The following is a 26318-nucleotide window of genomic DNA, read 5'->3' as shown; positions in this document are numbered from 1 at the left end:
CTATCTTCTCGAAAGCTCTGGAAAAAATTATGCACAGAAGATTATTTAGCTTCTGTGCGTCATATAAGTTGATCAGCCCATCACAACACGGTTTTATTCAAGGCAGGTCTACTGAAGCCGCTCTTCTGACGCAAAAAGAAACTATTATTAATGCCCTTGAGCTTGGCAAGGTGTGCCTTGGCATATACATTGACTTCTCAAAGGCTTTTGATCGAATAAATCACAAAACACTTCTAAAAAAACTTGAACTATATGGCATTCGCGGTACCTCTCTGCATCTCTTTAGGTCCTACTTAGAAGACCGTTTCCAGTGTGTAACCATAGGAAAAGCGGTGTCTTCCCTTGTTAAAAATAACTACAGGTGTTCCGCAAGGTAGTATTTTGGGGCCACTTTTATTCATTTTATATATCAATGATATTACCTCAATAAGCGACATGCCCACTTACGTGATCTATGCCGATGACACTAGTCTCTTCTTTACGAGCACAGACCTAAAGAGTTTGATGCCTGGAGTAAATGAAACGCTGCAAAAAATTACACACCTGGAGCGAGTCAAATTCATTAACGATAAATTCAGCGAAAACAAAGCTGTTCTCTTCCATACCCGTCAAAATCAAGTCGCAACAAATTTGAACCTGTACCTTGGTTGTTCGGCTGTCGAGTTTGTTGACACTATAAAAATTCTTGGTGTTATTTTTCACAAAAACATGATCTGGGATTCTCACTTTGATTATGTTCAGTCACAAGTAACGAGATGTGTCGGCGCACTTGCCAGATTTCGTTACACTCTGCCTGAACCAATTAAGCTAATTATTTATAACACACTCTTTTTGTCTTATATAAATTATTGTTTTTTGGTTTGGGGAAACTCTACAGATAGGAACATTCGCAAGATACATCTGTTACAGAAAAAAGCAATTCGTCACATTGCAAATGTAGATTATCATGCTCATACCGAAAAACAGTTTATACACTTTAACATCATACCAGCGTTTAAACTGTACTATTGGAACCTAGTTGTCAAGTACAAAAAATCTCTGCATCAGAAACGGCATACCCTAATAGATCTTGCTAACCTAAAAGCTAACATAGGCAGTTACACTTTAAGAAACCAAGAATTTTGGTGTATACCATTTTGTAGGACGGAAATTGGTAGACAAATGATCCGCTATACTTTGCCACGACTTCTGAACACACTAAGAGCCGACAATATTGTTGTGGAAAATTGCACTATACCAGATATTAAACGCCATATTTTATTTCTGTGATTTTTTCAAACTTCAGTGCCCAGTATATAAGTATGTCTATGTAATATATATATATATATATATATATATATATATATATATTATGTGTGTATGTGTGTGCGTATATATGCGTGTATGTGTGTGTGTTTGTGTGTAGGTGTGAATATATATATGTGTTTATATCTTTAAGGTTATTTTATATGCTATATGCAGTGACCTATTGATGAGGTCTGTAGGAGCAGTGCTGTAAGAATGATTTTTTTTGTTTGTACAACTTCTTTTGTATGCTTATCATAGTTCAGTACCCATTTCTTTGTTGTTGTTGTCTAGAAATATTTGAGCGTTTGCACTTTGCTGTTTGCCATGTACAAGGGGGCTCAGGTTTTCTTCAAGCGAATTTGTCGCTTTTTGCCTGGGCCATCCCGCATCATCTTGATGTAAACAAATAAACAAATCAAATCAAAATCAAATCAAACCCATCAGCTCCCTGCAGGTTGTATGGTCGGGAAGGTGGACCCACTTCACAAGTCCGGCAGCAAAAATTCGCCCCTCAACTACCGCCCCCATTTCCCTCACCAGCATTCCTTGTAAGATTCTTGATCAAATTTTGTACTCACATTTAGCAAATCACTTATACAATAATTCATTTTTCACTAAAGCACAACATGAGTTGCAAAAAAACTTGTCCTTGCGAAACTCAGCATCTTTCTTTTACTCACAGCCTTCATCTTGACAAAGGTTCATTCGCTGACTGTGTTTTCTTTGACTTCACCAAGGCATTCGACAAAGTCTGTCATAAATTGCTTCTATTTAAACTTAGTTTTAGTCTTGATCCTAACCTGTTTGCATGGCTTGAGCATTTTCTTCTCAATCGGTCACAGTGCATTGCGTCTAATAACCATATATCACAATCTAGCCCCGTAGACTCTGGTGTGCCCCAAGGATCAGTTCTAGGCCCTCTTCTTAATTTACATGAGACTGACAAGTCACTGCTTCAAATAAAGGTTTATTCGTGCATATACCCAATGATGCATCTTCTAGCATTTACCTTTTCGCAGATAACTGTGTTATCCTCCGTGAAATCTGAGAAAGTTCTGATAACAAGTTCCTACAAGACGATATTAACGCTATCTCCAACTGGTGCGACGTATGGTTAATGCAACTTAACGTAACTAAATGTAAATTTATGCGTGTAACTCGCAGCCATATTCCTCCGCCGAACTATTACCTTAGTGATACTCCACTAGAAGCCGTAACATCCTATAAATACCTAGGCGTCGCCATAACCTCCACACTTTCCCGGTCGTTACGCATCGATAATGTAATGAACAATACTAACCGCACGCTAGGTTATATTCGCCGAAATGTTTCTTCTGCTCCTATGTCATTATAGTGAATGTTATACAAAACGCTTATTAGGAGTAAAATTGAGTACGCCTCATCCATCTGGGACCCGCACCTTGAAACCCTTATTCAATCACTTGCACTAATCCAAAACAATGCCACGCGTTTCATTTATAGTAATTATATAGTCGCACTTCAAGCGTAATTTCCATGGAAAACTCCTTCCTCCGCTCTCAGCCCGACGTAAGTGCTTTCGCCTTGCAATTCCTACCTGCGCGACGATCTTATATCACCTCCTACATACATTTCCTCTCGCATTGATCATAGCCTTAAGGTTGGCATAATTCGTTGCCATACCAGAACCTGTCAGGAATCATTTATTCCCAGGACCTCTCAAGAATGGAACCACCTTCCCGGCGCAGTTGTTGCAATCAAGGACGAGTCAAAGTTTCGTTCGGCCATATCTGACATCATCGCTCACTGATACAATTAACTAACCAATTTTGCTGTGTTAACAAACCACTTTTGCTGCGTTGTTAGTTACTTATGTATGTTTTTGTTTTGTTTTTTACCCACTCCCCTCTGTAATACCTCGGTCTTGAGGGTACAATAAATAAATAAATCTGTTGCGACAATGTCTTCGTCCTCGAGGAATGGGCCCCACCTTTAGCCAGCCAGATGGCTGTGACGGGACGTGTGCAATGACGCAGGCACACTTTTAGTCAGCCAAAACCGTGGAGGCGCCGGGGAGTCGTGCTCGTCTAGCACACCGGAGGCCCGGGTTCGATTACCACCCTGACCGAAATGTACAAAATTTTCTTTTCAAATCTATTAATATACTTGGTTTACAGGCACTTCCCTGAGAAAATTGACGTTAATCCCGAGCATTTCTTATGTGTTTTACTCTCTGCGCCATCAGCCGTTTTTGGTACCATCTCTCGGTGACGCCGCCGCCGGATTTTCGCGTAATGGCGCATTCCCATTAGAAAAAAAGTTGAGATTACCGACATCTTTTCATGAAAATATGTACCCGTTTCGCGTGCTTTAGCAGTAGGCGGTGCGTGGCAAATGTGCTGCTGCAGCAAGTTCCAGCAATGGCTCCTCCTGATTACCTATGAACATTTCGAGCAGCCGGTATACAGCAATTATCTCAATGGTATCCCACTTTATAGCGAATATTCGAGGATATTTTATCTCAAATTTTGGGATTTAGTGCCAGCCCCCTAATAACAATAACTATTTTATTCAAATCCAAGATCTGACGCCCTTATAATTAAAAACATAACATGAGCATTTTTTTCTATCAGCTTGAAATCCCTGTTTATAATTATCTCAGCTTGAATTATCACGAATCTTCTTTAAGTGAATGAATACCTGCGCAGTGTGCCGACAGGATGATTGCCTACCTTCTGTATGCACCTTGTCCGCCATACACAACGCGATATTACCACACGATAACTGCTGAAAAAGGTAGTTGATGTAGGTGCCACTCCTTTGCCGAGTACAACAGCGATGTACCTCTGTCGTAGGGGACGCATTTAGGGGGATCGGGGCTCCACCGTCCCAGCATGCAGAGCGACGATCGCGATCCCCGCATCGCGTAGCCTCTGGCACACTTGTACATCACGTAGCTCGACTCGCCGTTGTGGTACACGATGTGGCCATTCGTGGGTGGCCTCGGCGAGGGGCACCTGTGGCTCACACAGGCATACGCAGCCTGCGAGGAAAACAAATATATTCGGGGGTTAATAGCGACAGGTTACAAACAGCAAAGCACATCCCACCCACTGTGGGAGTGCGACGCCTTTTCTTGCCCAGACTACACACAGGCATCCAAGGTATGTCTAATACAGATAGATCCCTAGGACGAACGAAACAGAGCTGACCAGGGCACGTAGCCAAAGAATATGCTACGCATTAAAGAAGCGATCGTGGCCTACTCGAAGACACATGCATGTTCAATGCCACTATCGGCCATTAGCTCCTTTTATTACAGAGGTCTGAAGTCTGGCGAGACAGGAAATACATGACTAACGAACTACCGAAATGTGCCGGAAATGAGGCAAAATAATGTTTCGCATGAAAAAAAATGGAGTAGATCTTTGTTTGTAGTGGATCCAGCTTCTCTCTGTTCTAAAATATTCAATCTGCGAAAGAGTAGAAATGTACAACGACCTTTCAAATTCTCGGTGCCGTGCGCATATCGTAAATAAAAATGTCTTTTTTACGCCTGCCCTTATCAGAGAAATTGGGCAGGCTGCATCAGGGAAGAAGCCGTAGTAGGATACGTGTAATGTCTCGCGCGCTCTGCAGACGGTCTATCGGCGCTAAGGTGCAAGAACAACGTAACCAAATGCACAAGTTACATTTATTGACACATTAGAAAGATAACATGCCTAACTTGTGTTGCATCTAGTGGGGGTCTTATGGTTTGCTTTTGCAATCATGCTCGCTGGCTATTCGCAGTGGGCCCGTTTGTCTTGCAAGAGCGTGTTTGCTCCACTAGATCGCCGAATCGCTCGCCTCTTATAACTTCCGTGAGTTGCCCTAAGACATAAGACACGGGGCGAAAATTCAGGATTATAGAGAGGGTGTTCCAGTGGTGTTCCTTAGTTTTGCACATGTGACGGCTCCTCTGTGGCGCTTGGCGTTGCTATGAGGAAGAATCACTTTACCTATTGGCTGGTCACGCGATTTTCGGCGATAAGTAAGTTTAACCGCACTAAAAAGATGATAGTATAAAGGGGATTTATTGGGGTTCGTAGCGACAGCGGGTCGTAGGATGCACCGAGCCCAGTCCTCTCGCTCGAGCTTCTGCTGCGCGCTTGATGCTGCCGATGCTGCTGACTCTGCGTCGACGTTCGTCATCTTCCTTACAAGGGCCCCGCGGAAATAAAGGAGCCATCCTGGCGACTTAGTTGTCCGGAAGGACGATAGAAAGTTGATACGGCTTGAGGCGCTGAACGTGAACGACTTCACGGTTCCGACGTCGCATGTCGGACGGCGGCGTGAGCGGCTCAACCAGGTAATTAACGGGTGATGTTCTCTCGAGAACGCGGTATGGCCCGTCGTACTTCGGAAGGAGTTTGGAAGCGAGCCCAGGCGTGTGGTGTGGCACTAACAACCAGACGAGGGCGCCCGGGAGAAAATTGGGAGTCGAGTTCTGGGCGTCGTGAACGGCTTTTTGACGGTTCTGGTCGTCTGAAGTAAGGAAGATGACGAACGTCGACGCAGAGTCAGCAGCATCGGCAGCATAAGTTAACGGTGTAGCCACGGCATCCTGCTGGTGAACAGCTGGCAGCGCTTTCGTGACCTCTTCATGGATCACATTACGGAGAGGAGACGGCAAAGTGCTGGCGGACTCCGGAGTGATGGACACCTGAGACAGCTGTCGTGCGACTTCTTCGCGGACGAAATCTTTGATTTGGGCTATCAGGGAGGCTTGTTCGGGGCCGGTGGTCAGGCTGCAGAGTGACGCCGCATTAGGTGTGGGATGTCGCCTTGTCAGAGCTCGCTGCTTTCGCAATTCATCATAGCTCTGGCACAAGCTGATAATGTCGCCAACAGTGCGCGGGTCCTTGGCCAGAAGCATCTGGAACGCGTCATCATCGATTCCCTTCATGACGTGCTTAATCTTTTCCGCTTCCGTCATGGCAGCGTTCACGCGCCTGCACAAATCGAGGACGTCTTCTATATAGCTGGTGAACGTCTCACCCGTGCCCTGTGCGCGTGTACGCAAACGCTGCTCGGCACGGAGTATCCTGACGGCGGGTCGGTCAAATACTTCGGTAATCGACGTCTTGAACGCCGACCACGTTCGGATATCCCTCTCATGATTCCTGAACCAGAGACTGGCGACGCCCGCAAGATAGAAGGATACGTAAGCCAGCTTGTCCGAGTCATTCCACTTGTTGTGAACGCTCACCCGTTCATAAGATGACAGCCACTCTTCAACGTCGTTGTCGTCGGTTCCGCTGAAGATGGGAGGTTCCCGCTGGCGAACGGTGCCAGCGCAAGGGACGGGTGGCGATGGAAGAGTCTGCTGGTCGGAGTCCGGCATGGCAGAGGGTAGCGTCCGCGAACGAAGTTCCAGGATGGTAGAGGGGAACGTTACCCCGCACCTCCACCACTTATAAAGGGGATTTATTGGGGTTCGTAGCGACAGCGGGTCGTAGGATGCACCGAGCCCAGTCCTCTCGCTCGAGCTTCTGCTGCGCGCTTGATGCTGCCGATGCTGCTGACTCTGCGTCGACGTTCGTCATCTTCCTTACAAGGGCCCCGCGGAAATAAAGGAGCCATCCTGGCGACTTAGTTGTCCGGAAGGACGATAGAAAGTTGATACGGCTTGAGGCGCTGAACGTGAACGACTTCACGGTTCCGACGTCGCATGTCGGACGGCGGCGTGAGCGGCTCAACCAGGTAATTAACGGGTGATGTTCTCTCGAGAACGCGGTATGGCCCGTCGTACTTCGGAAGGAGTTTGGAAGCGAGCCCAGGCGTGTGGTGTGGCACTAACAACCAGACGAGGGCGCCCGGGAGAAAATTGGGAGTCGAGTTCTGGGCGTCGTGAACGGCTTTTTGACGGTTCTGGTCGTCTGAAGTAAGGAAGATGACGAACGTCGACGCAGAGTCAGCAGCATCGGCAGCATAAGTTAACGGTGTAGCCACGGCATCCTGCTGGTGAACAGCTGGCAGCGCTTTCGTGACCTCTTCATGGATCACATTACGGAGAGGAGACGGCAAAGTGCTGGCGGACTCCGGAGTGATGGACACCTGAGACAGCTGTCGTGCGACTTCTTCGCGGACGAAATCTTTGATTTGGGCTATCAGGGAGGCTTGTTCGGGGCCGGTGGTCAGGCTGCAGAGTGACGCCGCATTAGGTGTGGGATGTCGCCTTGTCAGAGCTCGCTGCTTTCGCAATTCATCATAGCTCTGGCACAAGCTGATAATGTCGCCAACAGTGCGCGGGTCCTTGGCCAGAAGCATCTGGAACGCGTCATCATCGATTCCCTTCATGACGTGCTTAATCTTTTCCGCTTCCGTCATGGCAGCGTTCACGCGCCTGCACAAATCGAGGACGTCTTCTATATAGCTGGTGAACGTCTCACCCGTGCCCTGTGCGCGTGTACGCAAACGCTGCTCGGCACGGAGTATCCTGACGGCGGGTCGGTCAAATACTTCGGTAATCGACGTCTTGAACGCCGACCACGTTCGGATATCCCTCTCATGATTCCTGAACCAGAGACTGGCGACGCCCGCAAGATAGAAGGATACGTAAGCCAGCTTGTCCGAGTCATTCCACTTGTTGTGAACGCTCACCCGTTCATAAGATGACAGCCACTCTTCAACGTCGTTGTCGTCGGTTCCGCTGAAGATGGGAGGTTCCCGCTGGCGAACGGTGCCAGCGCAAGGGACGGGTGGCGATGGAAGAGTCTGCTGGTCGGAGTCCGGCATGGCAGAGGGTAGCGTCCGCGAACGAAGTTCCAGGATGGTAGAGGGGAACGTTACCCCGCACCTCCACCACTTATAAAGGGGATTTATTGGGGTTCGTAGCGACAGCGGGTCGTAGGATGCACCGAGCCCAGTCCTCTCGCTCGAGCTTCTGCTGCGCGCTTGATGCTGCCGATGCTGCTGACTCTGCGTCGACGTTCGTCATCTTCCTTACAATAGTAATATTGTCACAGACCCCGTGAACGAGGCGCAGACGCCGGACCAAATTCCAAAGCCGACTTATCAGCTTCCGAAAATAATCCCACGAAAGCAAGGACAATTAAGAGTGGGCCCTCTGGTGCGCCAACGAACGCCGGTTACTGTCCAAAGACCGAGTCAGAGCCGAGAGTTGTCAAAACACAACAAAATATATTCTTCACACATGGCAGTTACACACACACTTGTACACTTAGGCTAGACACAACACAATACAAATCAGATGGGTATTAACAAACACAAGAAAATAATTCACGACAAGCACCAAGAGTCCAACACGTAAAGTAAAAAATGAATAGGAACACTTAAAGTGTCCAATCGTATTCACCCGTGCTGGTTGATCTTAGAGTCAGACGATCTCGGGGTAGCTCGGGCAAATCTCGAAGAAGGAACTTCTTCCGGAAATGCAAACGCTCGATGAACTCGTCGACTAGCTTGCCGGGGAATCCCCTTCTTCCGCAGACGCTCGGTCTTCACGTTACATCACTTCACCGGTGCGGACTGAACTCTCTGCTGATTCTCGCACGGCGGTTATATAGCTTCCACAGGCGTTCTCGAAGCTTCCTATCGGAGTGGTGATCTCGTAGCATGACCAAAGCCTGGGAATCTTCGAGGCTTTTCTCGTACCTTGGACCGCCGCTGTCGAAGCGTTGTAAAGGGGGGTGATGACTCATCCCGTTGGCGCACGCTCACGCTGTAGTTATCTCTTTGGACTCGCCGGGTGAGAAGGTGTCTCGGCGCGCGCGTGTGCTCTCTCTCTCTCTGGTTAACGTCGCTTCGTCGAGGCTCTTCGAGACGTCCAGGCGCCGTTGTTCGCGTTGTTGTTGAGGCGTATGCGCTCTCCCCCTCTGTTGAAGTTGCCGCGGGGCCGGCGTGTTCTTTCGCTGGATTGCGTGATACGCGTGGCGCGCGCTTGGATTAAGCGCTCTTTTGTGATAAATATGCAGCATTGATGGTGTGACTACCGTGTAAGAAATCTATGTACAAAATGCCGCGCTGGTCCCCCCGCCCCCTCCCCCCAAAAAATACAATTGGAAGCACATTGCCAGCCAGCTGACAACCAAGTCATGGCTTTGACCGGGGTTCCTCCTCTCCACGCTTGCTTGTTTCGACTCAGTCGTGTAGTGGTGCACCCAAGTGTCATTGCAGGTAGCGATGCGATTAAGACATGTGTCATATTTGTGTGTGTGTGCGTGTGTGTGTGTGTTGAATTAGGAATTTGCTCCTGGATGAAGTTGCTCCTGGATGAAGTCGCGGATCGTAGGTGCCAAAGCGAGTGGTGGTTCTGGGTCGCAAGAGATCAAAGATAGCTGGCGAGCGACCTCTGCACGAACGAACTCCTGAATCTTCAGAAACAGGGTAGCATTGTCGTCGCTGACACCAAGGCTGGACACAGAGTCGGTTGGCGCATGGGGATGTCTGGTGTGAAGCCGTTGCTTGCACAACTAGTGTAACTCTGACACAATTCGATCACTTCAACGACAGTGCGAAGATTCTTCGACAATAACGTTTGGAATGCGTCGTCCTCAATACCCTTCATTATGTGTTTGATCTCCTCCTCCTCTGATATCGACACGTTCACCCGTTTGCAAAGATCAACAATGTCCTTAATGTAGCTCGTGAAATTCTCTCCGATCTCTTGGGATCGTGTGCGCAAACGGTGTTCTGCGCGGAGCTTTCTTACTGGCCGGCCGAAACTTGGGTAAACATGGTCTTGAAGACCAACCACGTAGTGAGGTCGCCTTCATGGTTTAGAAACCATAGTTTCGCAACGTCCGACAGATAGAATGCTACGGTTCTCAACTTGGTAGCATCGTTCCAATGGTTATGGGCACTCACTCGGTCGTATAAGGAAATCCAATCTTCAACGTCTTTTTCATCTGTGCCGGAGAAGATAGGGGGATCTCGCAGACGCAAGGCGCCGGCACAAACCAGGGTGGGCGGCGCCGTTGGTGGAGTTGGAGGAGTGCCGCTTGCGTCCTCGGGCATGATGGGGGGTAGAGTGCGTCTCCAAAGTTCCAGGGTGGTCGAAACCCAGCAGCCTCCACCACTTGCTAAGAGGTTTATTAGCAACGGATGCAGGCCAACGGGTAGCAGTCACAAGCGTTCGGTCAAGGACAGCAACCACGAGCTCATGCCGGTGGCGATGCTGCTGAGACACAGGTCACTCTTCTTCATTACACATAATTTATATTACAGCGTAAGCTGTTATGGGCTCATTCCAATAACTGTTTCGGTTCGCGATGGCGCCGCCGCCGATGGTGTCGGCCGCCGTAACTGCTATCGCCGGAAATGCGAAAAAAGTGCCCGATTCCCGCCGGGATCGAACCCGCGCCCACTGCGTGGGAGCCAGATACTCGACCACTCAGCCACGCAAGCGCTTGCTATTGGTCAGCGGAAAAATACCCTATAAACGCTCCCCAGGCAAGCGCGCAGGGGCAGACGACCCGAGCCTCCGCCAGTATGGTGGCGCCATCTTGGTAAGGCGCCTGCAAACGCAGCGTGCCCTACATGTAAGTTGCCGTTGTAAGGCTTGATCGAGCTCAGCAAACTGCTGTGCAGAGAGCATTACAAGCCGCAGCTCGCCGTCGACGCCGGGTGGACAGTTCAGGTCGTTCTCGTCAAAACGAGGCGAAGAGACTGCCGCGAAGACCCTGTTGTGCGTGGTGCCCCAATTGGAGCTACTCTTGAGCCGCTCCACCAGCTTACGCTGTGGCTGTGCTGCGTGTGCCGCGCAGGCCTGTGACTTTTTTTTAAAATTCGCCCTCGTCATTCGGGCTGCATAATTATTCACAGTGCTTACTGGGGAGTGAAACTTCTGTTGTTTTCGAATTGATGTGCGTGTCGCGTTGTACCTTCGTAGGAATGTGTTGTGGGGTCGAACACTCTGGAGAAATTGAATTTCTAGGTGTGCTGCCATGGAAAATTTGCACAAAGTGTAGCTGGACCTCTTCTCGCGAATGCAATGTCGGAAGCAAACGTGTCAACATTTCTGCTTCACACTTTCTACTCACATACGAGAAACACAGTAAGCTTAAAGAGTGAATTCTTTAACTGTGCCGGCGCAAAATCTGTAATGTCGCGGCGGCCGGTGGTGGTGAAAAAAGATGAGCAAGGACTGAAAGAATGTTCGACACTTCTGCGAAGAAAACGTTCCAAGACTATTGAAATGTGCAGCTCTATAGCAGAGCGCTCAATAACAATTCACGTCTGCGATAATTTCACTACTGTGTAATGCGGTGCCAGGAGCGACTGACGTTCTACCTACTGGCTTAAGCTAAAGGAGATTATTCACGCTTTGACACAGCGCTTGAAGAGGCTGCGCGCATCGAGGTGACAACAGAGCACCACAGACACAGCCCACACTATTATCTCTAAACAGCAGATCGCTTGTAATAATTAATTTCAATTTTGTGATAACAGCATTTTAGTTTCTTGTTTTTTGTATCGAATAGTGCAACTGCTGCTTTTGGCTACTATTACTAATATTACTGCTACTATTACTGATATAAGTTTTACACGCGATCGATATCGTCGCACTGGATGACATTTCAGAGGGCGTTCTTTTCAACAATAATGCAGTCAAGTCTACCGATCTTGCAATGTATCCGTTGTTCGTTTGCACGACTGTTCTCTTTCGTCGACAAAAATGGTGCGAACGCTGCATAAACGACGGCGGGTACGTGCGAGTGGGAAATTTAGGAGTTATAGTAATAGCTCACCGTGCTAAAACATACGTTTCACAAAATAAGTCTTCGGCACAATTTTTCATATCACCTAGGTAACATATGCGGATGTTGATTTAATGGACTGAAGCCGTTTAAGCACCAGTGCTCCTTCAGGATTTCAGGTCTTGCGCAAAACACTCATTGATGCAGCCAGATTCTCTCGGTATCATGTGTAAGCTTTCATGTCGGTCTCGCAAACTGAAAAAAAAAAAATGCTTAACGCGAACTAGAATAAAATCACTCTTTTTCCCCCTTTTTTTCTTTTTTCTTTTTTAGCGGTCGTCTAGCAGACACATGAAAAACAGTGCCGGCAGGGCTGGCCAGTGAGGACGACATGGAAGGACAGTGATGCTTCCGTGGTACAATGCCGTTCTGAATATATATCTCTTCACCGAAGTCCAAAGATGCGACGCAGTCCTCCTAAGTCGGCAAAACAAACATATTTCACTCAGACTCCCTCCCAAAATATGCGAACAATTTAGGGCTCATTCGCAGTTAGACTCATCAGAAATCCGCCTCGTGAAGCTGATTCAGATGCAGACTAACTAAAATCAGATTTAGTGATGTCCGCTCGAACTCAAACTCGCCAAAAGCAGACTAAGTCAATTCGACTTCGACTCGCCGTTCGGTGCAGTCTGAGTGAATGGACCCTAGAGCGAGTTCGTCAACCTATGATCATAACCATCTGAATTAACCTAGCTGTCACATCGCAGAGTGAGGCCGGATGAGTTACCAATCGATGCACAGGGACACTGTATACTTACCCTGGGCCAGAAGTTTTTGTTCTCTATAAGCTGCAAAGTTTCTGTTTTGATAAATCCGTATGGCTTGATTTTTATTATTCGTGCATGCTATACTCTTGCGTACGACAATATTTACTTTTCGTTGAACTCCCTTCCCCTAATAATTTTGCGCAGAACTAATTAGCAATATTTGTCATTATTGCGGTATTTGCTAGAAGCATGGAGTCATCACACTGAGAATGAACTTCGTAGTGTTAAATAGCGCACGTTGATGCATTTTTTTTTTTTTTACGCAGAGGCGTCTCACAACTTTATGTAAATTTAATTGCACACTGTAATAACTGCATAAAATACGAGGCAATGCAAGGCTGACAACCTTAGCAGTGATTATGCAAAATGGCATTTATGTGCACAGAATGAATTGGAAGATATTTGGCCCTGTCCGTACGGTGTCCATCTCAAACAAAAGCGCCCAACTTGGCACGTCTAATGAAATGCGCACAGTGTGTGTCGAATGAGGCCCATATGAAGAGGTTCTCATCGCCGGCACTGTACAGTACAGCTACAATGTGCTAACAAACGTGTCCAAATGAAGTGAAATATTTTGAAAGTGGCACTGACCGTGGAACATGAGCAGCACGACCAATCTTGCGGAGAAAATGTTCACCATGCTGAGTTTCATCGCGTCAGAGGATGGTTGGGAAACCAAGTTGGGAAACCAGGGAGAAACAATGGCGCAGACTCAATGCAAGCGCACAACTTAAGGCGACCAGTGCTCGGCGGCGACAGCGTTTCTATCTCCTGCTTACGACGCCGGTCGCTCTTCGGGAGGGTGCAAATACGCGCGACACATGGACAGCGACTCGCAGCGAAACTAAGCCGCATCTGACACTCATTATCAGACCGCGCATCAGGCTGCAATCTGGGCGCATGCTGCTGTTTTTTACTTGCTCCCAGTTCCGCCTTGCGGGAACGAGAATTTCGCGCTCGGGTTATAGCGGCAACCGTTGGCGTGACACAAACGCCACTGGTATACTCCGTTACTGCATTTAACCCACATGAACGAAGCAAAATCGCAAGTTTGCTGCGGTTTGCCACCCCGATTATCTGCATGCCTTTACATCCGTGTGCGTTTATCAAGAAAGGTTCTCAACGCGCAAATTCTCTGAAATTCTACAGAGGCCGCAAAATGGAAAAACGATATCTTGCTTGAAAAATCAACAGCGGTGCTCTCGTGTTCTAGTGGCTGTTCATATAGTTTTCGTCGCCCACAAGTATTTCTGAGTAACGGCAAAGTTGATAGGCTGCACGTGGCTGCAACCGTTGCACACAAGACCAACGCGTACGCAAATTGTTTGCTTCACAAGGCTATGGCGCGGAAGTAGAGGGAGTGGGAATGTCAAGCACCGCACGAAGACTTGTGCGCTCGCTGTCGAGTGCCACAGCATGCCTTTCCGCCTTTTCGTTCGTATAGACCTTTTTCTCCGCTCCGTGGCAGCAGTGTGTCAAGAAAAATTCCCTGTCCTGCATTTTTTACAGTCAAGTTAGTCAAGAACAATGTATTTTGCCACATAGCACATATTCTTAGTGTGTTCACATACCAAGAAAGTGCGCCATGTGCTTTTTTGGGCTTTTTTTGTTGTTGTTCTTGTTGTACTTAACCATAAAATTAACTTGTAGAACACTCCAAGTCTACCATAGAACTGGCGCCAGCTGGAGAGTTCTATAAATATATAGGCTATTGTAACCTTTGTTGTTCCAGAGGGCTTAAGCGGAAGTATTCTGGGTACTCTGTTTGTAAACATGAAAACGGTCTATACTCACGTTCACACGGTTGACGGAACTCGAATGTTTCTGTATGGCGTATAGCCGAGAAACAGTAAAACACCGCACATAAAACTGCGTAGGAAGTTCATATATTTTCGGACATCACTAAAATTTCCGATATAGAATGCACAGTTACGGCTCACGTTGCCTGTTGTGTGCATTATGTCAATATGAATTATGAGGAATTGACCCCTTTCCTGCGTACTTAAGTACTACATGTGCGTGTGCAATCAGACGTGTAATTTGTATCCTGTCTTGCGATAGTTCGGCTTAAGCAATCTTGTTGGTATTTAAAGAAGCGTTTTCTGCGAATAAAATGTGCTTTAAGTTCAGCGCTCGTCTTGCCTGCTTCTTTCTTTGTCCTAGTCGTTTGCGCTGCCCGTCACCATGCATGTAATCTGACCTTGGAAGTGCTAGATAGCGCCGCTATAGCTACCGCGTTGGGAGATGTGGATCGCCAATCAAACAGCAAGTATCACGAATTAAGTGATCCGATATATAAGATCCGGCAACTCGTACGAAATTCGTCCTCGTTTCCCCCTGTCCAGTGAAGCACGATAGCATGGCTTAAAGGAAAACTGAGACATCCACCCAAATGTAGCAATTGCTACAATGGAAACCCAACCGGGTTCCTCGAAAGAAAGCCTCGCAGTTGAAGAAAAATTCGTCCTCCGGAAAACTGAGACATCCACCCAAATGTAGCAATTGCTACAATGGAAACCCAACCGGGTTCCTCGAAAGAAAGCCTCGCAGTTGAAGAAAAATTCGTCCTCCGGACAAGGACGAATTTTTCTTCAACTGGACAAGGACGAATTTTTCTTCAACTGCGAGGCTTTCTTTCGAGGAACCCGGTTGGGTTTCCATTGTAGCAATTGCTACATTTGGGTGGATGTCTCAGTTTTCCTCTAATTACTTATATCCACCTAGCGGATGTCCGCTGAACTATTATGTGATACCATGGCTTCCACTGAATGTCTTGCTCAGGAGGGACAGGCTTCGCAGAGGAGTATTTCCTCGGCAAGAAGGTTACACAAGCCAGAAAAATATCGTCTCAGATACATTCTTTTTACAAGCTATATTCCAGCAAGCCATCGTCATGGTCTTGTCGCGTGTATGCAATGTCGCATTCATGTAAACGCGGCAAAACACGGCGGGTGCCTCGTGATTTCTGCATTGTTCGTTGTGTACGCTATACATGTATACGCAAAGACGGTGAATCGCAAGGATGTGCGCGCACAGTTGATTTTAAAGCGAAGCTTGCTTTGCGGACCGCTGCCGCTGCTGTTGTCTTGCCGAACAATTGAAAAAAAATGCCTCGCGTGGTGGGATCGAACCTTGGTCCCCAAGCACAGCCATTAGGCCACAATCGCAGCTCTATTGTGACAAAGCCAACTGGCTCCATTAGGTGATCGCCGCGTTCGTTACATTTGCGAGTGGCAGTTTCCAGCAATGAAATGGGCAAACTTACAGCACTTGATTAACCACTTCACGAAAGTTTCGCTTCACACCGATCCCGAGATATGCCTTGGATCTGCATCAATTTCGGTAATGCGCAATTGCCTTGATTTTATGTGCACGTTTTGGTTTGCTCACTGTGACCAACACCAACTCCATTGGTCTCATTTGCTGGCATTAAAATTCCAAGTTGTAGGCATGTGTCCGCATACGGTGGTCGCTAATAAAAATGTATTCAGGCCCTGCTGAGCCCACGTGAACTGTGAGCATTTGTCGTCTTTTTGGGAAGGTTGCAGTTCGACATAAACAAAATAGAGTCAACGAACTTGTTCGTGGCTCTTGCGTCCGTAGCGCTTTCTGTACGACCTCTGCTTGTTTCTTCTCATCAACACCTCTCTCTCGCTATCGAGCTTATTTTTTCTTGCTTGTGCGGTATTCGAGATGCCCGGCCTGCCTGGGGACACAGTGACCCAAGTTACCTACTAGCTGGCAACTTGGCTGGGCCCTCACTGCGTCGTCGTCATACAGTCACCTTAATGTCATCATGTTCATAGCCGACCCAGGCGAGCGAGTGTCATAGCCAAGTGGACCGATTCCGGAAACAAGTTTTGTCGCATATTGCCGACGCAATGGACGTCTCAGAATGACCATTTCACATTCTAAATGCAGGTATCCTCAGCAATACTGTGTGTCGCTGCGCTGAGTGAATGCTAATCACAATATAGCATTGTCAGTCATCGTGATATGTGTTCTGTAGGATGTTTTCTTTTTTTCTTGATGCGAAAGGCATCAAAAGGCCCATGAAGCGAAAAAACCGGCGTCTGTCGTCTGGACAAGCAAGATACGGCGCCTAAGTTACCATTGGCTGCGACGCCACGTCAGGTGCGTCGACGGAGCAGAGCTGCCGGGACAGCACGCCACGTGTTGCGGGAGGGCATCGCCGCGTCATCCTCGCTCTCCGCGCGTTCCGCTCTCGCCTGCGTTCTAACTGCGCCTCGATAAGGCCAATTCAAAACGTGTCAAGCGAGATAGCAAGCCTTATGAAGTCATGCTACTTGGACCAAAATTTCCGTTGCTAAGCACGTCACAATTTCCACGGCTTACTCGGGAGCATCCACATTTATGGCAGTTGGGCAACGTAGCATGACGTCACGGATCCAGGTGCCTTGCGCTATCTAGGAGCCGTTGGTCAAGCATCGCAACGCGCTGCTTGACCAACGGCTCCTAGATAGCGCAAGGCACCACTTACGCTCCGCTCAGATTTCACGATCTGAGATACTGCAGGGAACTGCGTAGATTTCGCATTTGATAAGCGCGTCTTGCCGAGACGCGAGCGACGCGCTATCAAGTCGGCTGCAAATCGACCAAGAGGCCAAGTAGGCACGCTGTCACGCTCCGCTCAATCGGCTTTGTTAAAGCCCCTCAATGTCAAAAGTAGCGTCACGCTTGGAAGAATGCCGCCTCCTCCTCGCACGCACTGTCCGAGGCCGTCGCCGCGTCGGTATTGGCCTAATGGCATCACGTGGGCGCCACCGGGCGCTGGCTGCGTTTGTTTCCGATCGCGCTCCATCACCATTTTCGCCTGATAAGCGTCTACCGATTGGCGAGGAGCGTATGTTGACGTCGTTGCTCTTCCGTATTGCTTTGGTTTGCGAACGCCTGGAACTATGTCTTGCGGCAAGTGCGACGTCGCTTCAGGCACGGCAACTTCCATCACCATGACCTGCTGCGCCTTGGGATGCCAAATTAGTTTCAGCAAAGGCAAGAAGCTTAATCGTTTTGTACGCCAACAGGCTTTAATTCGCGGGCACACGAAACTGCGTGTGAAAACGCGATTATGAAAGTTTTACGATTCAGCTCAATCCTTTTCACATTGGAGGCTCAAGCATGAAAACTCATCTTAGGAAAGCAGCTCTGCCTTTTGTGGTTACTTAATAGCTTTCTTTAGAGCGAATAGCTTTGTTTGCCTCTTTTGTTCTTGTTCGTCGTTGGCGGCCATCCGGTGGATTTGCGATACAAAGGCACCGATGAAAAGCGTGCGTGCTCTCCCGAAACCGTGCGTTCGTCACCGAACGGCAGCATCATAGGTCTTTGAGACTTACGTGCTAATTCACGTGAGCTTTAAAGTGTGCGAAGGTTACGATGCCGGGGTGGAGCACTCGCAAAGAAAACATGCGGTCACCAGCTCGTTCACTGGCTGGTTTAGAAGTTGTTAATTTAGTCGTTTGCTCGTTCGTTTAGTCGTTCGCTTGCTTGTTCGTTCAACTATAGTTCATACGGTCACTATGTGTCTGAGACGCACTTGCTGTAGGACACTAAGGCTGGTGCGTCCGTGCCCTCCGCCAGCCTTTGAGCGTAATAGCTTAACGCGCCGCGAATTCAAGTGGCAAGGAAGGAGCGGATTATTTAGCTTACTGAGGGTTTGCTGGAGGCCAGGATGTTGACATTCGATTGTAAACGTGTTATTTGCAACCATTCGCAACAAGATCTTGCAACACGCCCTTGACAATGGTAGTGCATGCGATACATTCGGAATCGTCATGGTATGGCGTTAGCGCTCGTTAAGATATTTATAAAACATAGTTATCAAAACAGGAAAAAGAATCTGCCGTCACTGAATTTGTGTATATTGCCACGTAGTAGTTGCGGTGAAGAAAACAGTCGCACAACTGTGAATGACGAAACGGACTTTTTATTGGGCGAACCTGTGCCCACAAGGGCAAGTTGCACTCGAAGAACAACGATAGCGGCGAACACAGTCGGCGACCGTCGAAATGTGATCAGCTGCGAAACGCGCCGGGTTTTCTACATGAGTCATTGAAGGTTTCAGAGTAATCCCTGGTGCCGTCGTGTCTTCCAGAAAGTACTAGACAGTTCGCGTCGCTAGTAGAATCAGATTACGTAAGCGTCGGTGACAACAGACAACGGATAGAAGCATCGACAACGTTCGAGAAACTTGCGATACATGCCGGCGCATCATGCGTCGAGCGATAATGTTAAACATTTGTTAGCCGGTGAAAAGCGGGCACCGGTGAAAGGTAAAAAAGTGCACGTGTCAATATATATATATATATATATGTGTGTGTGTATAACCCTCGGCATAAAAATACTATGCTATACACGAAGTTACTCGGAGCTAGAACGCGAACGCTTAAAGCGCACGGCATTGCTAAGCATGCATTCACTCTGAGAAAGGTCGTCTGCTACGGTCAAGTGGTGTAGGCGGCGCCATGGTCGAAGAAGGAGCGCGCAAGAGGAGAAACGAGGAGGAGGGTAGGTGGAGAAGAAGTGGGTCGCTACTATTTATATTGACCCTTTTCGCGGAGATCCCGTGGGCGCTGCCATGTTTGATCACGTGGTGACGCATCCATTGCTTGCCTCAACTGCCTCCGTTGCCTCCTTGTTTATAATGAAAGTGTATGACGCCGGCGCGGCTTAGAAAACCTCTGTTTTCGGAGATATTGTAGACGGTGACTAGGTGAACGACACGAAGCTTTAATCACAGCTTCAGAGAACACGAAAAAGCGCTTTCGGAGCTGATTAAGCTATGTCCGAACGGCGCAAGCAGCGTATATGGTGCTTGTTCTAAAAGCGGGGCTAAATATGTATTCCAAGCTTTCCGATTATAAATTCAGTCCGGATTAGTGTGTTTTGCTTTTTGTTCTATATTCGGCAAATATTTTGAAGCAGTGGCTTGTCAGTTTCTGCCTAATCGCTCGCGGGTGTGCTCAGTTCCTATAGATTTGTTCTTGCTACGCACAAGGCTTGAAACGTAGCTGTATTGTACATTGTAATACCTTGTAGCAAATATATATTACAGCTAGTAACTCGCTTACTCGTGTGGACCGTCACGAAACATTCAGCTTCGACCATTCGTGCGCCATAGGTGTAGTCCGTCATTTATTGTGCGTACACAGTGCGCATATATTCAAGTATGCGTCCATTCACTTATTCTTGATACGTCGGCGATAGAATGGGCGTAAGTTTTCCTGCCATTTGGGACAGATGTGTATAGATAATAATTAATCATGGGGTTATACATGCCAAAACCACGATCTGATTATGAGGCACGCCGTAGTGGGGGACTCCGGAAATGTGGACCACCTGTGGTTCTTTAACATGCACCTAAACCTAAGTACACGGGTGTTTTCGCATTTCGCCCCCATCGAAATGCAGCCGCCGTGCCCGGGATTGATGTGTATAGATAACGTGCGCGAAACTTACAATGACAGGAAGCGGCGCTACTCCCTTTGTCTTTGTTTAACGAGTGGTACTCACTCTTGCCGACGTTCTGGGGATGAAGCCCTTTCTTTGAATGTTAGCGATACAAGGCTGGTGGATGAGCAAATTTCTGTATCTTCGAGGAAAGCCGTACATCACGTAGTACCGGTAACACGCTCGGACAGTTGCAGCAGCGGTCCGCGAACTTGGCCATACAGATTCATTCTATTCCTTAACATGCTAGTCATTATTTTTGCAGCCAACTACTGCACACGTCTTCAATTCACATGATTCGATCTACCATGATTGGAGCACAGTTTGTTAGCGAAAACTCAATTGCATTTCCGACAGCTGATCGCACAGAAGCAAGGTAGAAGCGGTAATGGTTTCGTATTCGTGCGCGGTCGCTGAGGAGAGGTATGGCGCGCCGCCGTGAGCGCCATCTCGTTTCTCTAAAACAAACTGCTCCGCGAAAAGGGTCAATAGAGGGGTTTTAGGCTTTGTAGCGGAGCGAGGGATACGGTCTTCGTTCCGCTGACGGTATGAGGGTTGTGCGCAAGCGCAATAGCGTTTCCGCTAAGCGGTTGTATAGCATTTGCGAGCGTAAGCCGGTCTGAGCGGAGCGGACAGCAAGCGCTCAGCTAAAACACTTTTATAAGTCGAATGAACGCTCAGCGGTGTTAAGTTTGACATGCTTTCGCATTCACAACTCATACGAAGTGCTTAGGTGTTTTCTCTTGACCGATGTAAAACGCAAAGAAATTGTATGTGTAGGACTACCATATGTTGAGTAATGTATTTTTAGAGCGCAGCTGCCCGTTCCTGCGCTGAGCGTAGGCATGCCTCGGCGTCGCAACCGAGCGAGAGATGAAAGCATGGGGCGGAAAGCGGAGGTGGGGAGACGGCTTGCGCATGCGCTAAGTTTCAGGAGGCCACGGCAACCGCCGCCGTGTGGGCGATCTCATCTGCGCTTCCGAGGGCGGGCAGGGTGGCGTCAGGTCAGCTGCTCAGATCAGTCCGCGGTACCAGCATAGAGTAACATACGGATTACAAGAGTGTCCACTCCAGCCTAAATGTGGCCGAGCTACGCAGCTTCATGCCGCCCGCTAAAGGGCAATACAACACTCCCTGTCTCCAAGGGAACGCACCTACGAGTTATCTACTGTAGAAACTTTTCTAGTGCACTATACGTCTACTTGTCTATGTGGCTGTAGACGTAGACGTTGTCAACGGTATCAGCCGGCCGTGAGCGGTGGATAATAAGGCTAGTATATAGAATAAAGCCTAACGCATCGCTACGAAATATCGGCCATGGTGTGATCAGGCAAGGCGACGCTACAAAAGATGTGCGATAACGTCTGCGTGGTCTTTGCTCGGTTCGTCTGCCAGAACGTCTGTTTGCTTGGCTGCTGCTTGGTAAGATATAGCGTCGTAGAGGATTCTGGTTTGAAGACAGCAAGTTTCATGCCACGAGGCAACGCTGCAGGCTCGATTGAACTGTTGATTGTCCACACACCTGCGCGGCCTCAACTACAGACACCACGCAATGGGGAACTAAAATGTTCTTTTTCACACAGGTCGCATGAATCGGTTCAAGCGTCGCGTCGAACACAGCAAGGTGGTTACTACAACAGGTTACTGGAACGCACACAGCAGAAAATGCCGGAACGACCGTGTCCTCGGAGACGAAAAAAGATGCATTCATCACGGGATGAATTTTCCAATAGCGCAGCTGGGAAACTACCATGCACGGAAAGGCGCCCACTTCTATGGTCAACAGTTGCCCCACACTCCCACAAAAAAATCGATTCCCAAAATAACGTCATGCGTAGATCGTGCAATAACCGCGAATTCTGTGGGAAACACCTTGCCGCATAAGGATACGTCCACAGTGCAAACTCCCACCGGACACAACACATCACCACTGACAACACGGAATGTCGCACCACAGCTTATACAAAATAGCACTTTCAGTCCAAGAAAGTTCTTAAAATTCACACTCATCACAGAAATTGTCGCGCCTGTATCCACATTGCCATGGTAGGTACGCCATCAACAAGTACATGAACTTTGTTCTTTAGCATAAACACAGACGGGGGTAAATCTGTCGAAAGTGTCTGGTTTTTTTGCGGCCTCACCCCCATTGGCCGCGCCGACCAGTTTTCCGGCGGCGGTGACTGCGTGCGTCGCCGCGGCGATGGGGATCGTCGAGCAAGTGGGGCTGGTGGCGGCGTTAAGCTTCGATCAGAGGCCGGTGAGGGGTAGCGTAAACTGGCGGGCGTGCGTGGTGGCCGTGGCGTAGAGAACGGGCGGTCGAAAGGCTGGGGAGACATGAGCAAGGGATCTCGCTGGTATGTAGGGGGGTTAATTGTTGCAAAATCGCGAGATGTGAGCCGGGACGCCGCAGCTGTAACACACCGGCGGAGGTCGTGACACCTGTGGCAGCTCGGAGTGACCAGTCCTGTCAGAAGGCATTGGGTAGCAGTATCGCTCTTCATGGGGACAGGTAGCCAGCCGACGTTCGTTGAGTGAAACGAGGTGAACGAGAACGCCGTTCGTAATTGGAGGGTGTCCGATCGGAGTACTGAAGTGATCGCAGTGTGCCTTGGCATTCATCGACGTCTGCTGCATTAACTGATGGCTGCTGCCATGGGGCCGGAGCGGCTGGCGTTCGCGCGCGTGCTGTCTCTCTTGCATAGCCGTCCTGAAAGGTGCTGGGACAACGACAGATTTGCTGACATCGAAGCAATTCTTCCCGTAAAATCTGGCGTATTGTCGACGAGAGATCATTAGGCGACATAGTGTCGACACTAGCCACTGTTGGGACGTTTGACAGACGGCCAAATTTCGGAGCTATCCGTCGCATCTTCAGCGTTTCAAATGTGCGACAGTGCTGCATCACGTCAGACCCAGAGTTCAGGTTTTTTTGACAATCAAGAAATTGTACACGTCTTCAGCTGTCCCCTTCAGAACGTGTCCAACCTTGTCCTCTTCAGTCATCCTAGGATTCACTATCTTGCACAGCTTCAAAATTTCTTCTATATATGTGGTACATGTCTCCCCTGGAAGCTGTGCCCTCTGAGCCAATGTCTGCTCCGCTCGCTTCTTCTTCGCGTTGGAATCGCCGAAGCTTTTCTGTACTTCCTCAACAAAACAATCACAAGTGGTGAACATGTCCTCGTGGTTTTCATCCCACATGAGAGTGTCGGCTTCACAGTCCGTCGTACGTCGTTCGTGAGTGAAAATACAACATGACTCAGCTGCGCTGCCGAGTCCCAGCCGTTACTTCTGCTAACCCGCTTATAGTTCTTGAGCCATTCGTCAACGTCTTCCCCTGAGGTCCCGCCAAAGTTTAGCGGCACTCTGTAGTACGGCCAGGGACCCATAAGAGTTCCCCCGATGCATCAGAAGTCTGGAGTTAGGACATTATCTCGATCGGCGAAGGCGGAAGGCCGGCAAGGCGGCGGCTGCGGCCAAGACCAGGGAGTAGAGCTTCCGTCGTTGGGTTCGTATTACACAGCACCGTCCACCAATGTGTTACGGCCTCGGGAGAGGGTTAAGAATTAAGGCACAAATATGTAGCTCCTTAGGCTATGCTGGCTGGGGTCAATCGTAGGAGCAACGTCGTATTTCTCTTCTCTTCTCTCGCTTCCCTCACTTTTCACTGGCAGTGACACGGCGTAACAATATATATAGTAGGAACTGGATTTTTCAATGGGCCAAGTGTATTTAGAAAAATGAGAAGCACAACTTCGCGGTTATCTTCGCAACAGTCTTTTTATAAAAGGACTGTTGCGGGACTCTATATAAAAAAATTGTTGCGAGAATTTACTGTAGCCCTTGAAAAAGGTCGACCCACCGACCAAAACTGCTTGGTAAATAAACCTAAGATAATCGCGAAGTTGTGCTTCTCATTTTTCTCTCTATATATATATATATATATATATATATATACATGTTTGTTTCTTTGCACTGGTGCAATGTATTCTCTCTCTTTTTCTCACTTGTCGTATCTTTATTTCGGTGTGATATATTTTCCGTTTGATCATGCTATTTGCTCCCCTGTTACCATCTTTTGGATGTGTGACTTCGCCGAGAGCGTTGAACTACGATAAATTTGCTCAATGCCGGTCTTTTTGCCTGTCAGACTATATCGCGGAACACAGGCACGCAGAAAAAGAAACTGCCTATGTGGCCTGCAAGACTTGTAGTAGTATTTGCAAATACCAATGGTGAGACAAGTTCAAATTCCGCCTACTGACAGATACACATTAGAGATATTTCACGTAGCCTGCCAAGGGTGACTGCCGAATTTTTATACGGTCCCAATTTTTTCTTCTATTTTACCCTCTTTATGACCAGGTATTAAATAAAAGAGATGAGCAAGGAAATGTGGAATGTATAGACAAGTAGAAAAATGGTTGGAACGGAAAGGCCCATAAGAGCTTCATTCCGCACTCGGCGAAAACGGAACGAAAAGGCACACTAGCGCGAGATTGCAGCTCCTCCGGAAAAAACGAAACCTGAGTAGAAGCCAGCGAGAAGGCGGGGGCAATTGCGCGACGCGTGGCAACCAGTTAGGTCCACGAACTTCCCGGCCCGCTAATCTCGTAGAGACGAAGGGGGGGGGGGGGGGGGGGGGGGGGGGGGGGGGGGGTGGCCGAAGCATGTTGTCGTTTTTACTTTCTGTACATCGCAGCTGAATATGAAAAGCACTTCTTGAGATAGAAATAATACAACATATATACAGTGAACAACAAGCGTGTTTGTTGCGTGGAGGTGGCATTATTTAGCAAACGATAGGCGGCGCTCTTACGAGGTGAGTTGTTCAAGTGCAATTCGTGGGGCACACTGTAATCACTTGGCCAAATTGCGATAAGACGAACCAGATCCTCCACGCTGTACCGAACAGTCAGCCCAGTGCGCGGTTATAAAAGACCTCCGCTGCATCGGGCAGAAAGAGCTTCGCGATGCGTGGCGTGGCGCACTTCGTAGCTGTGCTTCTCGTTTCAGTATACCCGGTGCTCTTGCACGGTCTCAATCTCACTCGGGAACTCCAAGATTTCGTGAGCACCCTAGAAAAGTATGCCAAGCAGAAGAACGACATCGTGTTTGTGCTCGATGAGTCTGGCAGCATCGGGGCAGAAAACTTCCCGGCGGAGCGGACTTTCACCGAACTGATGGCGCGCTTTCTGGTGGTGTCGGAGGACTTCTCGCGGCTCACGGTGATCACCTTCTCCAATGACAACTTCAAGCACATCGACCAAATCGCCGACGGCGGCAACATGTGCGGCTTCGTGCAGCAGGTGAACCAGATCCCGTACCGCACAGGCGGCACGAGGACCAAAGAGGCGCTGCAGTATGCCAGCAGTCTGCTACGCAACGGCCGGACGAATGCCAATCGGTAAAGAGTGCCTTTGTCTAAGAGGAAGCTAATAGATGGGAGCGGAGAAATCGTTCTTATCGGCTAATTTGATTAGCTTTCTTGCTTTTAAAAGAGAAAGATACAGTCTTGTGACTTTTGGAAGCGGATTGTACAGTTAGGCCGTCAAGTTTCTTGTTAAAAGTTATTGTAAGTCACAAAAGTTCAAAACGCGGAACGTTCAAGGTTACAATTCTGCAACTCAGCAATGAAAAATTACATACCATCGAACGCCTGTATCACCAAGGAGCCGGCGAAACCTCTCGTTATACGTGTCACTTCCTTGTAAAGGTTGCGCACCGCACAGCTCACAATAGGATCGAGACAGAATTATTCCTTCGTTATGCAGGTCATTTCGTAGTACAGGCGCTGGACTGTAATTCTGTAAACTGCAATTAATATTGCGTCTAAAGAGCACCAAATTCATGTATTGCATACCACTCTTTTCGCGAAACCATTGTAAATAATAAACAAATTTACGTAAGCTGTATTATATTATGTCATTTGTCCGCAAACATCGTCCAAGAGACGTAGTTTAAAAATACTGCGATATTTGTTCTTGCTGCAGTTACGCATTTGTAAACTTGATGCTTAAATTATTTTTAATTTACCAACTTTGGCCAA

The 26318-nt window shown here is 48.2% G+C and overlaps 2 protein-coding genes across 3 annotated transcripts in view; one reads left to right on the top strand and one right to left on the bottom strand.

The window, feature by feature from the left end:
* Positions 1–17000, bottom strand: part of LOC119448056 (fibrillin-1-like) — a 176793-nt gene extending 159793 nt beyond the window's left edge. The window contains exons 1-2 of the mRNA XM_037711550.2: positions 16911–17000; positions 4111–4309 (exon numbers count right to left, since the gene is read on the bottom strand). Coding sequence (XP_037567478.1) covers positions 4111–4309; positions 16911–17000 — 289 coding nt within the window. The remainder of the gene's footprint in view (positions 1–4110; positions 4310–16910) is intronic.
* An 8017-nt stretch (positions 17001–25017) lies between these two features.
* Positions 25018–26318, top strand: part of LOC119449360 (sushi, von Willebrand factor type A, EGF and pentraxin domain-containing protein 1-like) — a 224195-nt gene continuing 222894 nt past the window's right edge. For both annotated transcript variants that reach the window (XM_037712534.2, XM_037712533.2), the window contains exon 1: positions 25018–25676. In XM_037712534.2, the coding sequence (XP_037568462.1) occupies positions 25243–25676 (434 nt within the window). In that variant the 5' untranslated portion in view covers positions 25018–25242. The remainder of the gene's footprint in view (positions 25677–26318) is intronic.

The sequence above is a fragment of the Dermacentor silvarum genome, chromosome 4, assembly GCF_013339745.2.
Source record: "Dermacentor silvarum isolate Dsil-2018 chromosome 4, BIME_Dsil_1.4, whole genome shotgun sequence".
Taxonomy (NCBI): domain Eukaryota; kingdom Metazoa; phylum Arthropoda; class Arachnida; order Ixodida; family Ixodidae; genus Dermacentor; species Dermacentor silvarum.
Note: the sequence above shows the minus strand (reverse complement) of the source record. Positions and strands in the feature narration are given on the sequence as shown.